Here is a 23,957-nt window from a genome sequence, read left to right on the forward strand (position 1 = left end):
TGAGAACATAAACTCAGAAATAAGAAACTCCTTGTTAAGAATTGTTAAGAATTCCTGAAGGTTTTGGTTACAAGTAGCACAATTTCCACCAGTTGTAGTATTTTTTTTATCCCATAATGATACAGCATAGAAAAACTAAGTGAATATGTACAGGTGTCTTCCCTTTTCAACCTTTCCTAGGAAATGGAAAAGCCCAAAACTGAAAATGCAATTGCAGGAATAAAGGTGAGCAACTAAAGTTTCAGCAAATATTTTTATTTAGCAACTTTCCAACTTTTATGGCTAACCTTCTAGACTGCCACTTCCAAGCTGATAATTGTCTTGATTTTGGTTTTGTTTCTATTTTACCCTTTCATGTTTATTTATCCTATCTTGACAACAAGGCAGCATGGTCTCCTTTCTTTGTTTTTCTTTCCTAGTCTTCTATTTTGCTGGCAAGTTTGGGGGGTTTTTTTGGGTTTTTTTTTTTTTTTTTCTCTTAAGCCTGGCTGTCAGAGTATGGATTGCTTGCATTTTTCTTAAATCAGGAAGGGACCATCAGCACCTTTAAAGGCTAATTAGATAAAATCTCAGTAATTAACATAGATGAGCCTGAGTGATAGCTTTCTGAAGCACAAAAAAAGATATCCCAATTTGGAGTATTTATTCAGCTTCAAATACATTTCCTCCCTCTTTGGTTTTATATATCAAATAATAGCATTTGAACATTATATTTATTACAAAATTACCTTTTGCTCAAATATCAAAACTGTCACTTCAAGAGGACATAGGCAGTGGTAAATCTATTTAGGGTTGAGGTTAGGGGATCCAGGCCTCCAATTCCAAAAATACCTGGAAATAAAAGATAGTTCAGTTGTGTGAAGAAAAAAATCTCTCAGCACTGCTTAAAGTCATAGTGATACCTCTGAGACAGTTTGCAGAACAGTGGATCATTTCTTGGAGGTTGGGTTGTCTTGAACAGCAGTTTGCAGTCACCTCTGTGGGGCTGATGATGCTCCTTACCTCACCAATGAGAGCACAATCCCTGTATCAGGCTTTTGGAGTGGGTTTGACACGAGGCAGTAGGCTGAGGTCTCGGGCTCTTCCCCGTTCATGCCGCATGTTGTGCTAGCACATCCAGCTTTGAGAGGACCGCCTTGCTGCAGGGGAACAATCGGTGTTGCAGGCTTGGCAAGGGGCCTGTCCTGCCGCTCCTCCTCCCTGCTGCCACCAAAGCTCAGCGAAAGAGCCACGGCAGGAGCACCTCCACGTCCTCCCCGGTGCCTGCTCGACTTTTGGAAGGCCCCAGTGGGTGGCTGGCTGCTTCCCTCTCCGTTACAGGGAGCCGGAGGCATCGGCAGAGTGCTCGATAGGACATAAAGATCTGTGTTCAGGAACTCTTGCCCCTTACACTCGGTGCTACGACACTGTGCAGTTTGTCCCTAATCAAGGATCTGGCCCCAGACCTCTGCTGTGAGCTTTTGCCATCCCAGGGAGTGCTGACATGTCCAGTGATCTCAGGGCCAGAGGCTCTGTTTTGCACATTGAAGACTGACAGTTATCCTCATGCAAAGAAAATGACTGATTATATCTATTTCTAATTCATTGTTATCTGGTTCATATGCACAACAGTTGCTTAATTTTGGTGGTAATTTCCAGAAAATATTGTCTCTCTCTCTCTCAGCGAAATAGCCTGTCCAGATGCCCCCTTAAAAAAAAATTCTGAATTTGGAAAAAGCTCAAAATCTCTCCAAAAGGAAAGCACCGAGAAATAACTAGAGCTGTCAGTTAGTTCAACTGTCAGTTCTCCAAAGATTTCAGGGCTTAAAAATGTTAAAAGTGCCAGATGCTATTATCTGTTATTCATGTTACCATTATGTTCTGGTCTTTGCTGAAATCAATATAAACTTCCATCTGTACATTAATGGAGTTTCATTGCTTGCTTGCTTTTTGTAGTGTGCATGCGTGAATACACACATGCTTTTTGCAGAAAATAGTAGTGTTTGGACTGATTGGGCTGGTTCTGATTTTCCTTTTAGTCTGGAATTCTTGAGAATTTTAATAGCATTTAGTTATAAATCCATTCAAATGGGAAAGGAAAAATCATGCATATGGTTGGACTTGACTATCTGTGACGATCATCAGCTAACAGACCAAAAAAGTGGGAAGTGCTAAAGGTGTTTTCCCAAAGGACTATCTCTCCCTCTAAAACTAAATCACTGGAGAAGCACACAAGCCAAGGCATGATGCTCTGTGCTCAGTCCTAAATGCTGAGGAACAAAAAATATCTGGTCCTTAGATCTGACCTACTCGTTTCATACAGGTGCAACCCCTTTTGGGCCACATGTACTGATGTAAGGTCCTAGAAAGGCAGAGTTTCCGTATTCTTCTGCCTGCATTCCCCTTGCACAGTCTTCCGTTTGCAGCTTCTATACAACTGAAGTTTTCACGCTGCTTGAATAATACCAAGTGTTCCACAAGGTGCTAAGACAACGCTGGAGAAATCACCTGTTTAAATGTATATATGTCTCCCTCATTCCTGGGAGATATACTAATGGAAGTTAACTAGGAAACAAGCTGTATTCCCACTTTGGTCCTTATTAGATTTTTTTTTCTTCTTTGAAAGAGCAGTTACTATGAAACTGTGTTTGTGTATGCGTGTATGTGTATGTAGCTATTGGTTTAAAAAATTACGAATCTTAATAAGTAAATTCGGGAAATTCACAATAAGGATTTGAAAAAAATGAATTATTTCAAAGATAGAAAATGAAAATAATGCAATTCTAAACCCTCTGATACCAGTTATACTGGTGGTTGTAGATGTACTCATGTCAACCTTCATCTTGCAATCTTATTTTTGTTAAATGATTCAGTGAAACATCATTAAATGAAGCTGTGAACTGCAATGCTGTAGTATTTTGTCAAGCCTTGATATACATAATTATCAATCAGCCCTCTCTGTGCAGCAGGTATCACACAGTGACATGAAGAATAGCTCACACTCACAAGTTTCTGGTCCATCACCAGCAAAAGATCAGGAGATATCTTTCATTTGAGATAAAAACCACAAACTATATATATGAAAATATTAATAAACCCTGCAGCATGAACAATTGCAGCTACTCTTCTTTGCTGCAGGTGCCTCCTGAGGTACATCACACAGCTTGGGATCCCGGGGGAGTGCCAGAGTGGTCTTTCCACCACCCTCTACTCCAGGCTCCTCTCGGTTGGCACTTAGACAAGACGTGGAGGAGGCCGATGTGTACCTGGTCCTGATACAGTTAGGATCCAGTCAAGGCATGCACTAAATTTTTAGAAACACAGCATTGGTCCTCAGTTCAGTGATATAGATGTAGCCTATCAGAGTTAGCTGACAGACAACTGATAAGCCAGCTTTCTTCAACCTCCATTACATTAAATGAAAACCACCATACCTGTGTTTTTTGAAGTTATTTTGACATCTGACCCCTTGCAGCTGGCACAAAGGGTCAGCCATTTTGTTGCTTCTTTTTGGAGCCTTTGGTTTTATAGTGACTAACCCTGGTGATGATCCCTGTAGGAGCTGGCATTTATGTTTATATAAGAAAATCAGGTGGGAATTGCTGGACAGAGAGAGTCAGGGACTAGAATCCCCATTCTGCAGATTGCAGTGGCAAAAAACACGCCCAGGTGCCACTGGAATCAGGATTTAACTCAATGTTGGAAAACAGTCTTTGAGGTTCCTTGAATCTTGAACAAAGCTGGCATTCATTTTCCCTCTTCTGTTTTTTAGCATTTTCATCTCCATGTTTGGAGGACTTTCAGCTATTTATTATTTCTGTATTAACATTTTAACAGTACCTATCATTGTTTTTAATTTTCTCTAGTACTCCTTATCTGAGTTTTCCTTTAGAAGTAAAACTCTAAAAGCCTAAAATATATCAGGGTTTGCTTTTTTTTCTTTTTTAATTTAAAAAAATTACTGGATAATTACTATGAAAGAGTGTTTAGAAAAGATGAATATATGTATTTTTGCTTTCTATATTTGTAGCAGATGAGATTATTCCGAGACAAACTAACCCCACAAATGTGGTTGCAAAAATCAGTAGCAATTGATATAGCAATAATATGGCATGGTTTCTATATGTATGTGTAGTGTGAGTTTCAGTAGGCAGTAGGTAGCCAGTACCAGAAAGCAGAAGGAAGTCATATTGAGGATCCAGTCTCCAAACAGGCAAAGATGAGCTGCCAGAATTGAGGACCATATGGAAGCTTTATCAGAAGAAACACCCCCGCAGAGCTTACAAGTCCCGTTAGGCAGAATCTCCATTTTCAGTCCAGATTCTCCTCAGCCCTCCGCTCAGCGTTAACAGCTCTGCAGACATCCCTGCCCCTCTGTCCTGGCATGTGCGTCAGCTGCACAAGCCCAGAGCATCTATGGCACCAACCCCGCGAGGTTAGCAGGAGCTGGGAGCTTCTCTCAACCACAGGCAGCGGTTTCTGCTCCTACAGACAGTAATCTCTGGGCAATACCTACCTGCATATTGGAATGGAGTCACGAAACTTAAAGGGCTTAATAGAGATTTAGTAATTGATGCTGTGGGCTTTGAAGAATTCTTGAATGATACGATAGCCACAGAACATCCCTCCAGAAAGGAAATACTCATCTTTCATTAAAATAATAATAGTTAAAGGCATTAGTTCTCAAAACAGTATAAACTAAGCTATTTTGAAGTGATCAAAGAGGACTTTTCAGAAAACAAAAATGTAATTTCCTCGCAGTACTCCAAATTTCCCAAATGCCTTCCCAAGGGAGTGAATGGTCATGGTCCATGCCATCCATCAAGCAGCACTGTAGCAGTGATGACTTTACTCTACAAATAGTAGAAATCAAGAACTACCCTTAGCAGCCTGCTATGAAGAAAATTTCAAAGCGGTTTTGGTTTTATGATTTTTATTTTAACAAGAGTCTGCTCTTTGAATAAGATAACAAGTCATTCCATTCTACAGATCTAAAAAGCTTTGCATTTACATATTTTTATGTAAAATAGGACTTTTAATTTATGATTGCAATTTTGTAATTCACAGTACAATGGTACTCACTTCAACTGTATACAAAACTCAGCGATGTACTCACGCAGAAAAAACAAGAACATACTTGCCAAAGTCTTGTTTGGCTCTATATGTTCAACAACTACTTTTATTTTAGCTGTGTATTTTTCTTTGGTCTTTATCATCATTTTATAAATCAAAACCCAATTTCCCCCATGTACGGCTTAAACCAGCATCTGCCTTCAGAAATACTTTCACAACATTTTTAAAAGTCTACCTATGAGAACCTGAAACTGCGATGTACTAAACTTTCTTCATTTCTCCCCATGGTTTCTTAAGACTTTTTTTTTAATGTTTTCCAAGAGGTTCTCTTCTTGCCACAGCAAGTTATGTGTTGAATATATGGAAGGCCTTGAAGAGAGAAACCTTTTGTCACGTTCTCATTTAATATTTCAGAAAGATCCAGTGAGCTCTCCAGAAAACATGGAGGAAAAGAAGTATCCAGGAGATGTCTCCATACCAAGTCCTAAACCCAAGCTCCATTCAAGAGATCTCAAAAAGGAACTCATCACGTGAGTCACAAAAAATGCCATGTTTTCCTCTGCCCTGGTAAAGACTGACTACGCCGTTGTTCTGAGTGCTGGTCTGGAGTAGATTCGCAGGAGCTGAGCAGAGAGACCTTGCATGACTGTTCGGTGCAGGTAGTTAGTTCCCTGTTGTGGGTGTGCAACCGGATAGACATGAGGTTTGGAGCTGAGACAAGCCAGGGTAGGCCCGCAGGGCTGGACAGATTCGTGCCTAATTTTATATTGGGTAACACTCCTTATTCCTCAGGTAGGTGACAAATGGGCAACAGCTCCTTCTAGAAAACACACGGTTTTGTAGTGTGCTACAGACTGGCTGTGCTAATGCTTCCATAATTAAATAAACTTTATTTGGACATTCATCATTATAGATCCACTCTTGAAAGCTTGCATAGAAGTGCTCGGGATTTCTCAGGTAGGAAACACGCAAAGTTCATGAAAAGATGAAACACTCGACAGGAAGTGCCCCAGGGTTTTCCAATCTGTAGGAAATCTATGTTTAAGTCCTTCATCTTCTTCCTTCAAAGCAGAGTTAGTTATTCGGTCCTGCTGAAAATCCAGTGGATGCACAAATTCACACTCCGGGAGAATAGGCTAATACTCTCTTTTCCCAAGAGAATCACTTGCTCTGTCTTAAGTTCCAAAACTTTACTATCTAAAACTGCAAAGAAATTATGTTAAATCTTAAATGTTAAACAACCTGTTTCAGTTTAGAATTGTTCAGTAAAATTGTCCTAACCAGCTCATAACACTAGTCACTTTTTAAAACCTCATCTATGCTCTTCACAAAACCCCTCTGGATTCACATCAACACCATTTCGATATCAATACAGTGTTTTCACTGTAATAGCTAACTAGGACTTAGCAATCATTTATAGCACTTTTCTTTCTGTCCCAAACCCGAGTAGGTCTCTCCAGGCAAGTGCACTCCGTATCGCTTAGTGATGATAGTCCATAACGTATCACTGCAGGCTCACCCATAAATAAAAGAGTCGCATCCCGTCACCTTGTGTCCTGCTCCCCAGACTCAGTGGCAACGAAGCAGTTAGATCCGCCTCTGCCTCTAGAATTTACATTTCCCTGGGGCAAGCTGCTGTGAAGAACAATTCTTTCCCCTGATGCTGTGCAGTCTGCATGCTGTCTGCCCACCACATTATATCTGCAGTTGTAGTTCATGACCTAAATTGCTACAGGTCAGGTTTGTTTTGCCTCTTCTGAAACAAATGCATACAAAAATCACTGCGAGTTTATTTGCTGAAGACTAATGGCTTTTCTTTTGTAATATTTATTCCTTTGTGATATTGACCTGTTTTGAGATGTCTGTAAAATACTTTTCTGCTCTCCTAAATAATAATAATACCCAGAGTATTTACTAGGGCAATGATCAGCTTACAGTGGTTTTACTGCATTATTTTCAAACAGAAATAAGTATCTAAAATGTAGCTGTCCAGAAAATTAAATAAGAAATAGTTTTAATTTATCAGAAGACTCTATAGGTAATATAGGGATCAGACTCAATTTCTATGATCCCGTTGAGCTCAGAACAATTCAATACAGGTGGCTCCATCATGAGGAAGTTTTTAAAATGACATAAGCACTTGCAGAGAAAAATTTTCTGACATGGTTAGCTCAGTTGCAGTGAACTACTGTGTATGTGCTTTCTATTTTTCCACGTTAATTCTCTTGCTCATAACTGCATTGCTCAGGTTGAAATGGGCTGTGAAAACAAGGCTGATGTCTTCCTAAGGCTTTTTTACAGATTTGAAAAACTTCCTAGCACTCTGCCAGCTCAGAGACAATAGCCAGGTGAGGGTCTCAGTTACCCCTTATTCATTAGTACGGAGCACTAGCTGAAAGGTTTTGTACAGCTTCTGCTTGCCCTTCTTACCCATGTGCCCCGTGAAAGACACACAGCCCTTTATAAGGTGACTCTGAGGGGCTGGTGTTACAGTGTTTTAAAATAGTGTCAAAAGGCATACTTAATTCACCTACCCTTCCCCTTCCTTGCACAAATTGCATTTCTTGATATCTTTGCCCTCTTGCAGAGGACTGTAACCCAATTTGATAAAAGAGCTCAGTGCTGTGACTGAAGAAGGGCTGAGGAAATACAGAAGCTATAGCATCTTCTCCGGGTCAAACATACCTCCATGTCTTGGCATAAATCAACATATCTCTTCTGCTAAATGTACATCACCTTTGCATCCCTTCTCAGTTCAGCTGAGAAATATCTTGGGAAACTTTTGTGCTCATTGTGAACTTCAGCTGTGTGAGCTTGACATGCTTTCTGTTCTGTAAGCAACCATAACACCTAATTTCTCACTTATGTCAGCAAATAAAGATTAGATCTGTTTCCAAAGAAAGTGCCTTAATTTAGTCAGAATTCGAGGAAAATATTTTGTATATTACTGTTCTCTGGCCTGTGTTATACAGGAGGTCAGATCAGAAACTTAGCCCTAACATTTATGAATTGCTGTCAAAATTTGGTACCAGTGATGAAACTGTTCAAGAAATCCAAGTTGTAACCAAAAAATCTAAGCAAAGTGTAGTGGTTTCACATTACATAGATAAAAAAACAAGGTTTTGACTCATTTGCATGGTGGAAGTAGGAAAACTTTTTTCCATCTGTGCTTCAAGTAACAATTGAAAACTGGAAGTGCCATGTAAGTTTGCTAGTTTTCCGCAGCGTCATGATATTGTTGAGATGTGTGATGATGAAAGTGATTGCCCTAAGGATCATTACGTAACTCATTGCAGGGTAGGGTGAGCTGTGGGGTGCATTATACTTACTCTAATTTTTCATTGTATCTCCTTTGCATAGCTGTCCTACTCCCGGATGTGATGGCAGCGGTCATGTAACAGGAAACTATGCCTCACACCGCAGGTAAGAAACAACAGGAAGCCTAAAGCAGGAAATAGAGCTACTTGTAGCTATTGTCATCTTTGAAAATTGTTATGCTAGCCATGGGTAAGTATTCAAAAGAAATTTGCAGAAAATTATCTCTATGGAAATGTGGCTGTTTTTTCCTGGTTTTGTTATATTTTGTGAAGGCCTGATGGAGTTAAGCAGCATATGCTTACTCCTGTAGCTGCATGTCTTAGCTGAGACCCATAGATAAGTCTTTTAGTAAAGTTTGCATTTCCCTAAGCATACAAGCACACTCCTTACAGATGCTGGTGCATGAGATTTTAAATGAGGTTTCTGCACATATTTCTCAGAATGGCTTTGAACTTCATAGATCTGCTAACATAATCTGAGGATGCTAAATATTTTCCTCAGAATAGCCTGCTGTCAACCTAGGGGTTGAAACAATAATTTCCTGCCTTTCCTTTTGGGAGCAGGATGGAAGCAGTTTCTGCCTTTTACCAGCGATGTGGACTAGATGCTCTACCTGCCCTTCATGTAGGCAACGTAAAGGAAGGACTCCGAGTACCACTGCCTCCCCATGCAAAGCTTTACAGGGGCTTAGAAACCTTTGGCCCTAACCACATATCTTTCCAGTAATTTAAGAACTACGGCCTGATATTGGCTGCTCCTCCTTTGCTGAAAGCAAATATTTGAGGACATCCTTTTTCCCATTATAAGTCATAGATTGTTTGGAGGTTGCTGTTTTAGGAAAACAAAACAAAACAAAACAAAAAACATTCTGTTTTAGTAAAATGTTTCCCATCGGGTTTTTTTCAGTGTTTCTGGGTGCCCATTAGCTGACAAGACATTAAAGTCCCTTATGGCTGCTAACTCTCAGGAGCTTAAGTAAGTATTCATAATAGCACAAACGTTATTGTTATTTATCTTTGATTAACATGTTCCCTACGTTAATGCAGTTGTTTGTTTGAATTGCTCTGACCTATGTCAAACCTTTGTCCAAAACTTGAAGTGAATTGGATTGAAAGCTTTTGAGTGAAATAGAGTTTACTTTTCTCCATTTGTCTGTTTTCATTTTTGTGCTCCTTCATTTTCATGAATTAACCAGGACCTGGGGGAAAAAATTGTAAACACTAGAAGAGATGCTGCTCTCATAGTATTTCTGAATCAGAGAGAAATAGAAAATATCTAACATGTAAGACTGATCTGGCAAATAACTCAGTCTGATCCAGTTAGAATAAATTAGAACTATTCAGTTACAAATAAATCTAGTTAGAATAAATCTAAAAATGAGACCAGAACTCCTGCAAATCATTTTTTATCATTCACTACCATATACTATGCGTTTAATGTCACTGAAGCAGACATCAAGTCATATGATTTTGTGCTGGCATAATTCTCACCACGAAATGTCACTTACAAAAGGACTGTGCAGGCTCTGCTATATAGACAGATGTATAGGGACATATGAATATTTCAAAAATCTGTAGTCAAGAGAGGCACTGGCAACCAGTCATCTAGTTATTGAATTGGCTTTGTCAATAAGGATGTGGGGAAGAGGAAAGGATAATTAGAGTTCTTTCATAGCTTTCCCTCTGCAACTTGTAAATTGGATCCCATAATAGATGGCTTGGAAAAACTCATGAATGCGTGCAAAAAGGGGAGAATCCTGTGACTGTCCTTTCTGTCCTTTAGGTTCGTCCCTAGTCTAGATATAGAAGAAAACAAAGTCTGATCATGGCACTATTATGATTTTCTAATGGTATTAATAGTAGGAGTAACTACATTTAGGCTTGACTCAGTGTTTTGTCACAAGTTAGCTTCTTCAGATCAAATGTTAGTGGTCACATCTTCTAGTCTGACAGCTTGAATTATAAACAAAATGCTGAATTGATGGCAGCTATGGGGTTGAACCTGCTGGAGATGCAGCAAAATGGCCAAGAAAGGCCATTTATATGGACAACTGCTCAAAGCAATCCCCAAAGCCAGTAGGTAAACTGACACACTGGCAAAATGCTTCAGTTTTTCCATCTTGGAGTCTTAAAGGTATAAAATTTAGGTTTAGTTTGATTTAAAAAGAGCAGCACAAGAAGAAAGGAACTGACTTGTGAAAATGCTGACAAATTTGAAATCATTTGCTGAGTCATATATATTTGTCCCTGCTTTTGTTGGCTTTCTGCCATACAGAGACACTCACACAAATATTTTGAATAGTTACTCCTCATGCAGCACCCCCCCTCATATTCATGTGTGAATAAGGAAATTTGCATACCAATATGGTTATTTTTCCACTAAAGCTTCTAGAGTTTTGGTCATGCCATAAGGAAAGAGGAGCAACAGCATATGACTTAAATGACAAACTGCACACTGTACGCCTTGTATAATAAGTGAGTTGTGAAAGACAAAGTCAAAGTTCATGAACATTTCACAGACAGAAATATGTTGCATAACGCACTTAGCATTTAATTTCAAATAACTAGAAAAAGAGCAAAAATCAAAATCTGTTCACAGACAATTTGCAAAAGGAAAAAGGGCTAAATAAAATTATTTTCCACAAATGTACCACCTTATTTTAGCTTCTTGCAAACATTGTTCAGGTGAAATTTTAAACAAATCTCTGTTTTTGATAAGTGTTGGCTAAATGAAATCATGCACCAAAACTGCAATTGTGCCTGCACTGGCATAGCACAGTGATATCAATAGTTAATTTTACTATTGCTATGTGAGCAGAGGGCATAAATGCTCATAGAATCAGGCCATGAAAGTACCCTCATGTACTTAGGCATGAATATGAAAAAGCTGTGTATTTTTTCCAAATGTTTTTCATGTTTAATTTGCCAGAATCAAGATATGATTTTGGCTTTAATTATGAAACTCTAAGCCAGCAAAGATACAAGGCTTCCATGTGATCTACAGTTTGGAAATACGGAAGATCTGTTCAGAAAGTGAGCCTCTGCGTTAGATTCGAGAAATTTATCTGAGGATTCTTGCTTGCACAGAGCAATCTAAAGTGGTCAAATTAAAACATACTGAAGTTGATGATGACTCATAGATTTTAAGGCTATAAGGGTGAATTATGACTGATTATCCTATTTCACCAAAGAGCTGCTTATCAAGCCTTAAATAATTTTATAAGTGTACTTCAGAAAGATATTTACTTACAGTTCAGAAACTTTAAGGAATAGGTAGTCAGTCCTATCCTTAGACAAGTTGTTTCAGTGGTTATATTTTAGGTCAATTTTAGGAGATTCTAGTGGTTCTTCTAGATAGGTTTCACACAACACATTGGTACTGATCTATATTCCATAGGCAGCCTGACATATTTCAGTCAGTAATTTCCTCAGCTGACCTCTGTGGGTTTGCCTTAACTAAGGTTCTTACCCAACCATCTCTGTGACTTTTCCAGGGTGTAACAGCACCAGAAACGCTCCTAGACCTGCAGCTCAGTCTATTGATTTTACGTGAAGTTGCAGTTCATTTGCCTAAAGATATAGCAACCCTCTTGGAGAAGGGAACAAAATAGCATGCACTCAGTGCACAGTTATAAGAATTTCTGTGTTTAATCACTGACAGATTTGTTCTTGGAAAACAAACTTGATGAATTGTAAAATAATCTGTAACCTACACCCACTTGAGAGTTGACATCTTCTAGCTTCAGCTCCTGAGGCCTCTGGCCATCCAATGTAAATCTGATTTTCTTGGCTCTGCACAGGAATCCAAAACAGAGGATGACTCCCTAACCTGGGGCACCAGTCCAAACTCATCAGCCAGTTAAAAGCTGATGGAGATCCACAGTATTACTGACTGTAAGGCAACACACTGTTGGTGTATCTTGTATTGTGGAATTTCACAATCCATACAAAGATATAACCAATATTTGGAAAATCCAACCCAGTGGTAAAGCTTAGGAGTCTTTCTAGTGATGCATCTTACTACTTTGTCAGTAGTCCACCTGAAATATCATCTTACAATATCATTAGTATTGATAATATCTCAGCCTCAAATCTTTAATGACCTCAAGAATACCTTGGACTCTAGTCTGATAGTGAAATCTGACTGCTGCCAGAAGCGGTAAATACAGATGGGGAGATTTAAATTTAGTTCAGTGTCTTTTTTAAGTCCATAGCTCCATCTGAATGTCTCCCACAAAGAGCTCTTACTGAATTAAAATCCACGTCCAGTCTATGCAGACAGCTCTTCCATCTGTGATCATCTGATAAAACAAGTAGCCAAAATTAATACCCATAGTATTTGGCAGGTGTTCTGGATTTACTTGTGAGCATTCACACTCTCCAGACATCTGCCCTTGCTGCCTGCTCCACATGACATTGTGCCCAGTCCTTGTCCCACACTCAGACAGGTCAACATTTAGCTCTACACAGTCGAGCGTATCTGGCACTCTGCAACCCACACCTCTACCTTCGCTGTCAGTGTGAAGCATGTCGTTCTGCCAAAATATTTTGTTCAGCAAATGTCATCATGAAATGTTTTGACATTATCTTAAAAAAAAAAAAGTCTCCCCTTTCTTCAGTTGAAATTATTTGCTGAATTCTACTTGAATCAGTGAATAAATTTGGTCATGTCCAAAGGAAATCACGTTTTTGACAAATTAATTGTTCGCAGAAAAATAGTTTTAAATAATCTGTGAAGAGATACACCTGCACGCTCAGATATTACAATTATATTTGTATGTGTTTTCCATGGCAGCTTACCAATGACCACATTAAATGACCCATCTCCTCACCTCAGGAAAGATTTGCTAACAACTGAGACCCTTAAGAGAGTATTGAACAATGCAAGTTTCCTTAATTGTTCAGTACAAGATTATTTGGCACAACTCTTGCTGTAATTCTGATACTCTGTAAAAATCATAGCATTCAAAAGGCCCTTAGGGATGCTTAGCATAAGAACTTTGTGCTGTGTAAGAGAGAAACATAGAAATGGCTGGCACAACTTCTAAAGGTAAATATTTTGCTTGTGCTGCTTTGTGTGCTGAGGTGTGTTTCTCTTCTTTTAAAACAAAAGCAAAAGCAAAAAACAAAACCCCCCAAACAAAACCAAAACGAAAACCCCCACAAGAAATACAATACCCTCAAATATATAAAAAAAATCTGATCTTCTGAGATGGAAGGTGCTACCAGTAAGGTCCTGCTCCAAACCCCGCAGAAGTCACTGGCCAGAGCTACCAACTCTAGCAGGCTTTTGAGCACATTCTTCACGTGCAACCAGCAGCAAGAAGCCCACACTCCCAGACTGCTGGCAAAACCACAGTAACAGGCAGGTTTATTTCCTTGCATTGTATGGATGTTTTAGTATTAAATGTTCATACTTGAAAAAGCTTGTTTGTTGCACACACACACAGAGAAACCCCTTAACTATGAGCCATAAACATAATCCAATTGCCAAGCTGAACACCCAATTGAATCTAGTGCTAGAAAGATATGGTCCTGTTGTATGCTTACAGTGCTAGAATATACAAATTATTAAATTAAAATTCTGGCTATCATCTATTGATGCCTAAAAGTAAAACTGCTTCTGTGCTTCCATTTCCCCTTGAGTAAATACTGGCAAAATGCTTATTTATATCTGAACCTGAAAACGTCAGAAGAATAGCAAACAAACATATAACAGTAAATTTACAAATAGATCTATATCAAACTGGTTTTGGGGTTGGTTTTTTTTGTAATGTTGATCCAGTACAAGGAAAAATGTTTGGTGCAAACAATGTTATAAACTAATTAAATCTAAACATCATATGCAATACATTTCACAATCCTTAGTAAAACTCTCTTATAAAAGAAGGGGAAATAAAAGAGCCTGCTCATTTAAAAAAAAAAAAAAAAAAAAAAAAACCAACCTAAAAATCAGCAAGAACCAGTTTTAATTATTTAACAAAATCTATGCTGTTCTTTCTTCCAAGAAAAACAAAATGCAGAAGGTACAGGTTATTTACTGTGTGCCTTTGAAGCCGTATTTTGTAAGCTCCCTGTATTATTCCATAGGTGCCCGACACCTGGCTGCGACGGCTCTGGCCACGTGACGGGGAACTATGCATCCCACAGAAGGTAAAATCCGTTCCATCACATGGGGCTGCAGCGCTCCGGGTTCTCAGGAAGCAGCAGCAGAAAGAGGTGGCTTTTACTCTGTGTGCTTCTTTCAGCTTGTCTGGTTGTCCTCGTGCCAGGAAAGGAGGTATCAAAGTGACTCCTACCAAGGAAGAAAAAGAAGACCCTGAACTTAAGTGAGTACAAAAGCAGAGGTGTCCCACCAGTGAAGGGGGGAAAAAAGCCCGTAAGAGCTCAGTACTTGAGGCATCATAGGAGATGCCCCAATTAATATGAGCCACATGAGAATACGGCCTAGAGCTGGAGCTAAACCAAGTGTTTCTGCTTCTAGCAAAGCTGGTGGAGTCCATCACCTTGCAGCTTGAACGGTGAGGAAAGATTGCTATATCTGCTTGCATTGGTCCAATTATTTTAAACAGTGCTATGAAAGAGCCGCTTGGTTGGAAAAATTGGCAAAATGAAGGAAAACAAATTATTTCTGCCTGTAGTGAAATATATTAACATGTCAACTAATTAAATCAGAGTGACACCTTAAAAATATGTCCCGGAGAACTTAAATATATGTCTCATGTCTTTCCTCTAAAAATAAATTAAAATTTCACTTACAGTGAAAACTGGAAACTCGGTAGAGATTCACTACATTCCTGACTTGAACACACATTCCATTAAAATCAATAAATGATAACTGCCAGAACAACGATATGAAGATCTAGTTGCATACAATGTTGTACTTAATACTTGCTAATGATATATGAGAGGCTGCATAACACTGACAGAGCAGTGCAAAAACCTCCCAAACCTCTCTTTGCAAGTATTTGCATGAGATGATACGGGTTTTCCAGGTACAGGAACACACCTCCTGCTTCATGCCAGAAACCTTGATAGAGAGGAGAGCATGTTGACTTTCCACACATTTGTAGAAGTGTGATTTATTGCCTGTGATAGAATTTCAATTTTCTTTTCTGGTAAAATACTACCTAAATGAATGCTTTAGTTTCTTAGGTTGTATGACTGTATTTTAAATTGCCTAATCTTAAGATCAGCTGAACCCCCCATAACTCGGCTTGACATGAATTGGATGCTCAGGTACAGTGCGCCTCCGGGGACTGGGTCTTACTGCGTTAATGCAAAGTGGCACGGGGCAGCTGGAATTATTTTCTCAGACTTTCTTGACACTGTCTTCACCTGCTCTCTCCAGTGAAAACCGGGGGTTTTTTTGCTGTGTTTCTGTAGATGTCCAGTGATAGGCTGTGATGGCCAAGGTCACATATCAGGTAAATACACTTCTCATCGCACTGCTTCTGGTTGTCCTTTGGCTGCCAAGAGACAGAAGGAGAGTCCCGTCAATGGGTCTTCACTATCCTGGAAACTGAACAAACAAGAGCTGCCACACTGTCCTTTGCCAGGCTGCAACGGGCTGGGTCATGTTAATAATGTTTTTGTCACCCACAGAAGGTATAACTTTGTGTTTTCTCTTTTTATTTTTCCTTTACATTCCACTGTTGAATTGGCAACATGTGAGGTTACAGTCTGAATAAATTGTGCTGAAGTCTTTTAAGTAACAACATAGTTTACATTGCAGCTCAAGTAGTACGGATCAGAGTAACTTTCAGGGAGTTGGGATCGACTTGTTACTCTTTTTTCTATGTACCCATTGCAGTGTGACTTTCCAAGGTCTTTTCTTCAGATTAGCACAGTTTCTACATGGTTTAAAATATAATAGAGTTCTTTCCTAGGCAAATATGGAGTTGTATCTGTATATCTTTTACGGACAATGCAAGTATCATTGAAATGTCACCAGAAAAGGTTTAGCAAGAGCAATGGATGCATTCATTTCATCTTTCTACCAGTGGAAAAGCTGTTTTCATAAACTTTGTATTTATATAGCTAGAACCACACAAAAAAGTAAACATGCAGAACCCATATGGGTTACACAAGTTTGAAGTCATAACAATCTTTCTTACAAAGAAAACTACCCTTACAAAGCAGGAATCCAACATATAACCAGTAACAACAAACACTACAATTTTATATATCACTGTGAAAACACTAGTGTAATTTGATCACATTCAATCAATATTACTCAAAGAATCTGGCCATAGAATCTGAATTAATACCTGGCAAATTTTGGTCTTCTGTTTGTAATAGGAATTATGTCAATATTCTGAACCTTCTTTGGTTTCTTTTTAATGCTCTGAACCAACTTCTCCAACTCAAGAATGTCCAAGGTGACTTGAACAAATTCAGTCACAGTCCAGTGTTATCCTAACTTTATCCCATGTTAAAATCTTTTACATTAGGACACTACTGTAAATTGGGGCTAATTAAGCAAATAACATAAATAGTATGTTAGCTGGGTACAACTCAAACTACAGATAATTTCTGTCCTACATAGTGCTGGATCACACTCAGGATCTCGTTAGTTAAAATGAGGTAGTAAATATAGCTTTGTGATGTGATATGATATCCTTTCCTAGGACATTTGAAATCTAACAAGTAACCAATGGCTTTGAGACATCCTTTCAGTTAGTTATGTGCTCTGGGCAGAGATACTAAGCAGCATTTTAGAACTGGAGAACTAGCGTCTTTCCCCGTATAGCTTTTTTAGCTAAGTCAGTGTGAAGCTACCTTTAACCCACAAAAGCACTTTTTTTCTTTTTTTTTTTCTTTTTTCCCATGTGGAAACACCATGTCTGTTAGGATTTTTGTTTTTAATTTTTACACACCAAAATCAACCATTTCTCTGTGGAACAAAATTTTCCTTCACTCCTTACTTGGCTACATGGGAATACAAATCCTTCTGCCAGTTCTTCAGCATATGGGTATTTCTTCTGTGTTATTTATAAAGATAGTATTAAGACAGTGCAATTCATCTTAGCCCTTTAGTGGGCTATAAAAATTGCCTCAGATAATTAACAGTTGATGAAATTGTAAGCTTTGAAATAGCAAAATGTAATTTAATGTGAACAGTGGTTAAAAAGCAAACTGACTATATAATAGAACCATTCAAAAAAAGCTATTACAGTCCATAGGGTATATCCAGAGTTATTATTGTATTGATCATTATTATGTATCAACAAAATGGTACAATAGTTGTGCACCGTGGAAATTATCCCATTAACAATTTTTTTTTTTTTTTAAGATAGTAAACTTGCCTTTTTAAAGGATCATACTGCCCCTCTTCTCTGGAGCACAAGACCTCAATAAAAGCAATACAGAGTTTTTATTTATAAGCATTGGAACTTCAAGAATTCTGTAAATGCATCTTCACATAACTTAACAGTCACTGCCACTGCTATTTTGACTATTTTGAAATATGCTTAAGAGTTGTTTACTTATAGGTTGAGATTTCTGTGCCAATTTTCAAGCTGGAATATACAGTTAAATGGCTCTTTATGAGTTATGTCATTCCCCGAAGCCATGCTATAATGGAGATACTGATGTGACCTTAGGTACAGAGGTCTGTCCAAGTGCATGATAATATTGCCTGAAAGGATTGTTGCCATTTTCAAGTGGGTGCTAATGTTTTTTTTTCCTATCTGTTTCAGCCTGTCTGGCTGTCCTCTGAATGCACAAGCCATAAAAAAGGGCAAAATTTCGGAAGAATTAATGACTATCAAGCTTAAAGCAAGTGGTGGTAAGGAGATTTGTAAAAGATGATGACATTTATTTAGATAGAAGGGCCCTGACTCCCATTTATACTTATGCCCCTTTCTGCCATTCTGGCATTAATTCTCACTCCTTTCAGTTGTCTCTAGCAATAACAAATCTTGAATAACAAAAATCTTTGCATGAGAGATTATAAAATTATTCTCCTTTACATCATGATAACTCGACTTTGAGGGTATGCTCTCATCTTGCCTCAGAGCATTTATTTTTTTTTTATTTGGAGATGTTTTCAATATTGTTATTACTAATAAATCATTAGTTACAGATCAGGAGGACTTATCTCTGATGACTAAGGTAAGAAGGGATAAATACTGTGTGCAGAAATTGACTCCTCTCTCTAAATGTTACATGGTTTAGTTCCGTGCAGTACTTGGACAATTTAACTAATCCAAGTGAAAAGGAACAAATACCAAATACTTGCGGGGGAAATATGTAGGAGCCTCCTTTCTTATACATGCTTTAAGAAGTTGGGCGTTGAGCCAGGATTCGGGGAACTCGGGCTTTACGCCTCCAACTGCTGAGCAAAACAGTTGTGTTACCGTTTGCTTCCATGTGCCCATGTTTTCACTGGGGCAGGGACTGCTGCTTACAGGTCTCCCAAGCTGGCTCCCCAGCAGACTCCATTCAGGGCCCCAGGTTTTAAAGCAGGAACCACAGCGGCACAAATCTCTCAGCAGAGTTGGCCTCAGAGTGATACTAAGCAGAAAGAGGGACATGTATTGCCAGCAGCTGTAGCTGCTCAGTATTTTTCAGGACAAGGCTTTCATTAATGACCTGAAGTTTTTTTCTTTGCTATCTAACTTGTGGGGATGTAAAAATCTTCCTTTCTGGTTTTTTTCTGTACTGCTTGTTAGCTTCCTGAAACTTTGCTTTTTGCTCTTATTTAATTTTTCACTATTTATCACATGTAACTAAGGCTGTGCTTCTTGAAGTTATTCTGCACAGAGATTTGCCCCCACAGAACTTCTTGCAAGATCAGAGGCAGGTGCAGATGAGCTTACTAAAGTCAGCAATTAAACTAATGGAGATGTTACCCTAGGATGTTCCCTGCAAAAGAAGGGTTGCTGTTATGTTTCTTCTAAACCAAACCAAAACATTGTAAACACCCCTTCATGTTTTATGATAAACTTTCCTCTTTCTGTGCAATTTTTCCCTTCTGCACCCTCCAGCTTATAGTTGCATGTTGCACTGGAAAAAAAATAATTGTGAAACAAAAAGGCTCAGAAAGCCCCTTCTATGTTTCAGCTTATACAGATGTTTTATAGCTAGGAAACAATTTTGACAGTAAAAGCAAAGTAAGAGGCAATTTAAGGATCAATCATTTGATCAAAAGCTTATTATCTTCCTCTTGTTCAGTAGCAGGTAATGCAGCTTGTTACTCATACATCCATTTACATGTGGAGACTTTAAATCTGATATTGGTATTTTCAACTATTTGTAGGTATTGAGAGTGATGAAGAAATCAGACACTTGGATGAGGAAATAAAAGAACTGAATGAATCCAATCTTAAAATTGAAGCTGACATGATGAAACTTCAAACCCAGGTATGACATCAGTGTGAAAGCTTTACCTTTTCTTATGCTATGTTTAAGGACAATAAATAAATTGAATGCTGTGTAAATGCTATGTTTAAACACAGCTAGTCTCCTGTGCACTTGTTTTCCCATCACTCTGTGGCACTTAAAAGTACCAAAATCCTACATGCTTTTTTGTAAAGTTTTTGTTTGTTTGTTTTCTATAAATAAGCAGCAGATTCGTGGGTATTGTCTTAAAGATCTGGTGAATGACAAATTCAGGGCAGTTTGGAGCTAATCTTGGCAAGCAGAAAAATCATATTTACCAAACAGAACATTCATTTTCCTTTGTTGACCAAACCTCTGTTGACCAAACTGTGCAGAATCCCATGACTCCGGTTTTTTAGGGAGGATATTACCTCTTACCAGCACACTCTAACTCTTAACGTGAGTTGACTTTGTTCTTATGTGTACCTAGGAAAATCTCCCTAGTTCAGTTCACCCACTGTCAGTTATCCAAATAGTTTGAATTTTGCCTCCAGGCAGCAGCTGGTGAAGAATGGATGCCTTTTGCTAATCTGTGTAGCAAAGGAGTTTGACAGGAGCTATGGAAAAGAGTAATTCTCTTTCATTCTTTTGTACACTGGAGAGATTAAATTGGCTTTAAGATGCTGATAGTGGTTCTATGGAGTGAGCTGAATATGTTCATCCCTACAGAGACTCCTATATGCACCTGGGAGTTCACCTGGGCAGACTGGGTAAAAGCAAGAGCAGAAGCTTGCTCGATATTTTAGGAAATAATTCGAGTTTCAGAAAAGGGTTTCTAAATGAGATCTGGGAACTGAATATAAGTCTAAACTGATCTAAAACAAACCGAGTGTAACCATACCCCTCTGTATTTATGCCACACTGGAATGCATAGTGTTGATTCACGCTGTTTATGTAATAACCACTGCGTGTATGCTCTAAATAAGGGTGAAGTTCATGCCACCTGTGCTGGATCGAAATGATCCAGCTTCACACTGCAAAGGCTGCGGGGATGTCCATCCCAAATTGCACTGCAGTGACGGGGGGTGGGGGTCAGTGTCTCAGGACACTTGTTGCGGTTCTCTCTGGTGATCACTGTGCCGTTTGCATGGGCACCGCCCAATTTATGCAGTCAGATTTCTTCTCCTTGGACTTGCTCCCTGGCAAAGGCAGTCTGACCAGCAAGGCCTGAACTGAATTATGGCTGAAGCAACATGTCACCTCCATGGCTTGCTCTATCTCCTTTTAATCTAGCCTGGAGAGGGGTTAGGCTGCTGCGAGCACCCTCCAGAGGAGAGGTTGTAGTGGATCGCAGGCAGGCAAAAAGGGGCTCCTTCCCTTGGGGACAGCTTTGATGTGTGACGGTGCATGAGGAAGGCATTAAAGTGGCCACAGCAAGAGACGTTTAAGCAGTGCAGAGATGTGCAGAGATGTGCACCCTAACGAGGAGCGGGTGGGCATACCAGCCGTGGACGTGGCTCCATCGCTCTGTGCCTTGCGGAGCCGTGATCAGGCACAGGGCTGGCAGCCCTTGGTTCTGGCCTGCCCCGCTGCGGGGAGAGGAGCTGGGCAGCGGGGAACCAGGCCCTGCCATTGCTGCCTTCTTTATTTCAGCACTGCTTTTGACATACAAGCCCTCAGAGCTGAGTATATTCCAGCGCTCTTATGCCAAAAAGACACAATTTTGCTACCTCGGATGCTTTTTCCCACTCTTTCCAAAACCCTCGTTTCCATTCTGCTGGTCGGCGATCATCTTTGCGATGATCGTTGCGCGCTCCACCTCTCAGTTTGCTCTCCACTCTATTTTTCTCTTATTGTTTCCAGCGTCAGCCCTGTCGCTAATCCCAGCCAGCCCGCAGCTCTGCCCTCCACCCAGGAGCGGGGCAGGAAAGTAGCACAACAGCTAACACCCGTGCCCTTGCTATTGTGGCCGGTCAGCAGGGATGCTGTAAGAGCAGGACAGCAATGTAAACCTCAGCCTCCTTTCTTCTTCCCTCCACCAGCCCTGCGGCCACACTCTCCATCCCAGCTCCACACTGACCTCCCCCCGCCGAGCTCAATTCCCCCCTCCCGTCACGGGGCACCCTCCAACGCCTCGCTGCCACGAGGTTTCTCCGTGAGCGAGCAGCAAAGTCCATTGGTTCAGAGCAAATACAACCTCCTCCTTGCTCTGAATATTCTGTGGAGAAGTCATGTCTATCCTTAAAAAAAGCATATCTGAATTTCAGATCCATTGCGGCCCCTCTTACAATCACGTGGCTGCCTTTTTGGGTTCAAACTGCAGTTACAACTCTGCCAAGGGTCTGTATCTCTGTGTGTTTGTGCCTGCCTGTGTCTTTTAGATCACATCTATGGAGAGCAATTTGAAAACAATAGAAGAAGAGAACAAACTCATAGAGCAGAACAACGAGAGCCTGTTGAAGGAGTTAGCTGGCTTAAGCCAAGCCCTCATCTCCAGCCTCGCTGACATTCAGCTTCCACAGATGGTAAGACCACAGCCAGCAGCTTCGCACCTTCTTTGGGAGTGTTTGGCCACCACTTGAAGCAGATGAGCAAGCTCAGGGACCAGCAGAAGCACTGGAGCTGCATTAGTAGAGAGCTCTTTTAGCCTAATTTACTTTGCAGAGGTTTTTCCCTCATCCCTCCCTATCTGAATGTCCACCCTGCACAAAGAGTGAAAACTTCACACCGAGAATCCTTATTTACTCTGCTCCTAGATCAAAACTTTAACCTGTTGCATACAGGTGATTGGTCTGGAGCCAACAAAGCTCTACCTTCTCAAAAACTCCACGTCCTTGATGTCTGACTTGCAAACACAGGCTAAATCCCCGAAGGTACCTGGGCCTCCAGAGTCGCAGTCCCCTTTCCCGATCTCAAGAGTGCCGCTGGGCAGTTACGGGGATGTCAGCCACAAGCCCAGAGCCAAACAGGCCACAATAAAAAAGCAAGTTACACTGGTGAAAATATGTAATAACCCCTATTTCTTGCTTGGAGACCGTGTGGTTCCCCCAGCACATGCAACTCCCTTCGTTTCTACAACCCCTCCATTAATTTGGATGGCTGCCCTGTTTACGGCTTCTCCCCAGTTGCCATATCGCTGCTTTTCCATGCTTTGGGGTTGGGTGTTTGGGGTTTTTTGGCCTTAATTTTCTCTCCTACAATTATAATCTGTTTTGTCTTCATTTAGGGGCCAATCAGTGAGCAGAATTTCGAAGCATATGTAAATACACTCACAGACATGTACAGCAATCTGGAACGGGACTATTCCCCCGAATGCAAAGCTCTGCTGGAAAGTATCAAACAGGCAGTGAAGGGCATCCATGTGTAGGATGTGAAAGCTGCTGGGCAACAGAAATTACTTAACAGCAGTAAACTCCAGATGGATCTGTTAGGAGTTCATGTACTGCTAAGGGGTGTAGGTTGCCATGCTGCATTTACAATTGCAACATTGCACTAATTTTTTCCCAGCTGACATAAAAAAAAAAAAAAGAATAAAACACAACAGACTATTTGTATTAACAGCAATGCACTCTGTTAGTATATTGTATTTATTTCAGTACAATTCCTTTTTTTTTCTTCTTTTGCACTCAGTTTTTGTAAAGTGAATGTAAAAAGTGTGTGCGACTATTTTTTATATTTTTTATTTATTTCTAATCAAAGAGTTGTTTTTTTTATCTTTTAACAGCATTTTTGCGGCCTGCCATATTTTTACAAATGTGTTTATTAATTTATTTTCCAATGGGATTTTAAATAGACTGAAAGTTATACTGTAAATTAAAAAAAAAAAAAACTTGCTGGGTTTGTACAGGAAGAAAAAAAACCCTATGAAAGTAACAAATGACTGAACCGTGGTTCTAGTTTTATTTTCCTCACATCCTGCTTTTTTATAATGGCTTTGTATCAGAAATGGGTTTGCGGTAACATGAGATGTGAAGATGCATGGAATGAGAAGACAAATGGTGCCCACTAGTGGGGAACTCGGGCTCTTAAAAGCACAGTATGCTGGAAAACAGTGTGTTAAAGAATACGTTAGCAATAATGAAATATAGCAATCAGCAAAGCACTTGACTTGGCTGTGTGATTTAGCCTATGCGAATGATTATTTAAAATGTTTCAAGAGAACTTCAGATTTATTTTCCCACTGCAGGTTTTGTTGGATTGTTGGTTTGGTTTTGTTTTGTTTTGTTTTGTTTTGTTTTGTTTTTTCCAGAGGTAGCTCATGGA

General features: G+C 39.7%; 1 protein-coding gene across 1 annotated transcript in view; it reads left to right on the plus strand.

Moving 5' to 3' along the window:
* Positions 1-23,373, plus strand: part of ST18 (ST18 C2H2C-type zinc finger transcription factor) — a 168,493-nt gene extending 145,120 nt beyond the window's left edge. The window contains exons 12-21 of the mRNA XM_054816327.1: positions 5,467-5,582; positions 8,413-8,475; positions 9,277-9,345; positions 14,460-14,522; positions 14,618-14,698; positions 15,756-15,977; positions 18,071-18,159; positions 19,633-19,736; positions 22,076-22,219; positions 22,921-23,373. Coding sequence (XP_054672302.1) covers positions 5,467-5,582; positions 8,413-8,475; positions 9,277-9,345; positions 14,460-14,522; positions 14,618-14,698; positions 15,756-15,977; positions 18,071-18,159; positions 19,633-19,736; positions 22,076-22,219; positions 22,921-23,061 — 1,092 coding nt within the window. The 3' untranslated portion in view covers positions 23,062-23,373. The remainder of the gene's footprint in view (positions 1-5,466; positions 5,583-8,412; positions 8,476-9,276; positions 9,346-14,459; positions 14,523-14,617; positions 14,699-15,755; positions 15,978-18,070; positions 18,160-19,632; positions 19,737-22,075; positions 22,220-22,920) is intronic.
* Positions 23,374-23,957: the final 584 nt, after the last annotated feature.

Source organism: Grus americana, chromosome 2 (assembly GCF_028858705.1).
Source record: "Grus americana isolate bGruAme1 chromosome 2, bGruAme1.mat, whole genome shotgun sequence".
Classification (NCBI taxonomy): domain Eukaryota; kingdom Metazoa; phylum Chordata; class Aves; order Gruiformes; family Gruidae; genus Grus; species Grus americana.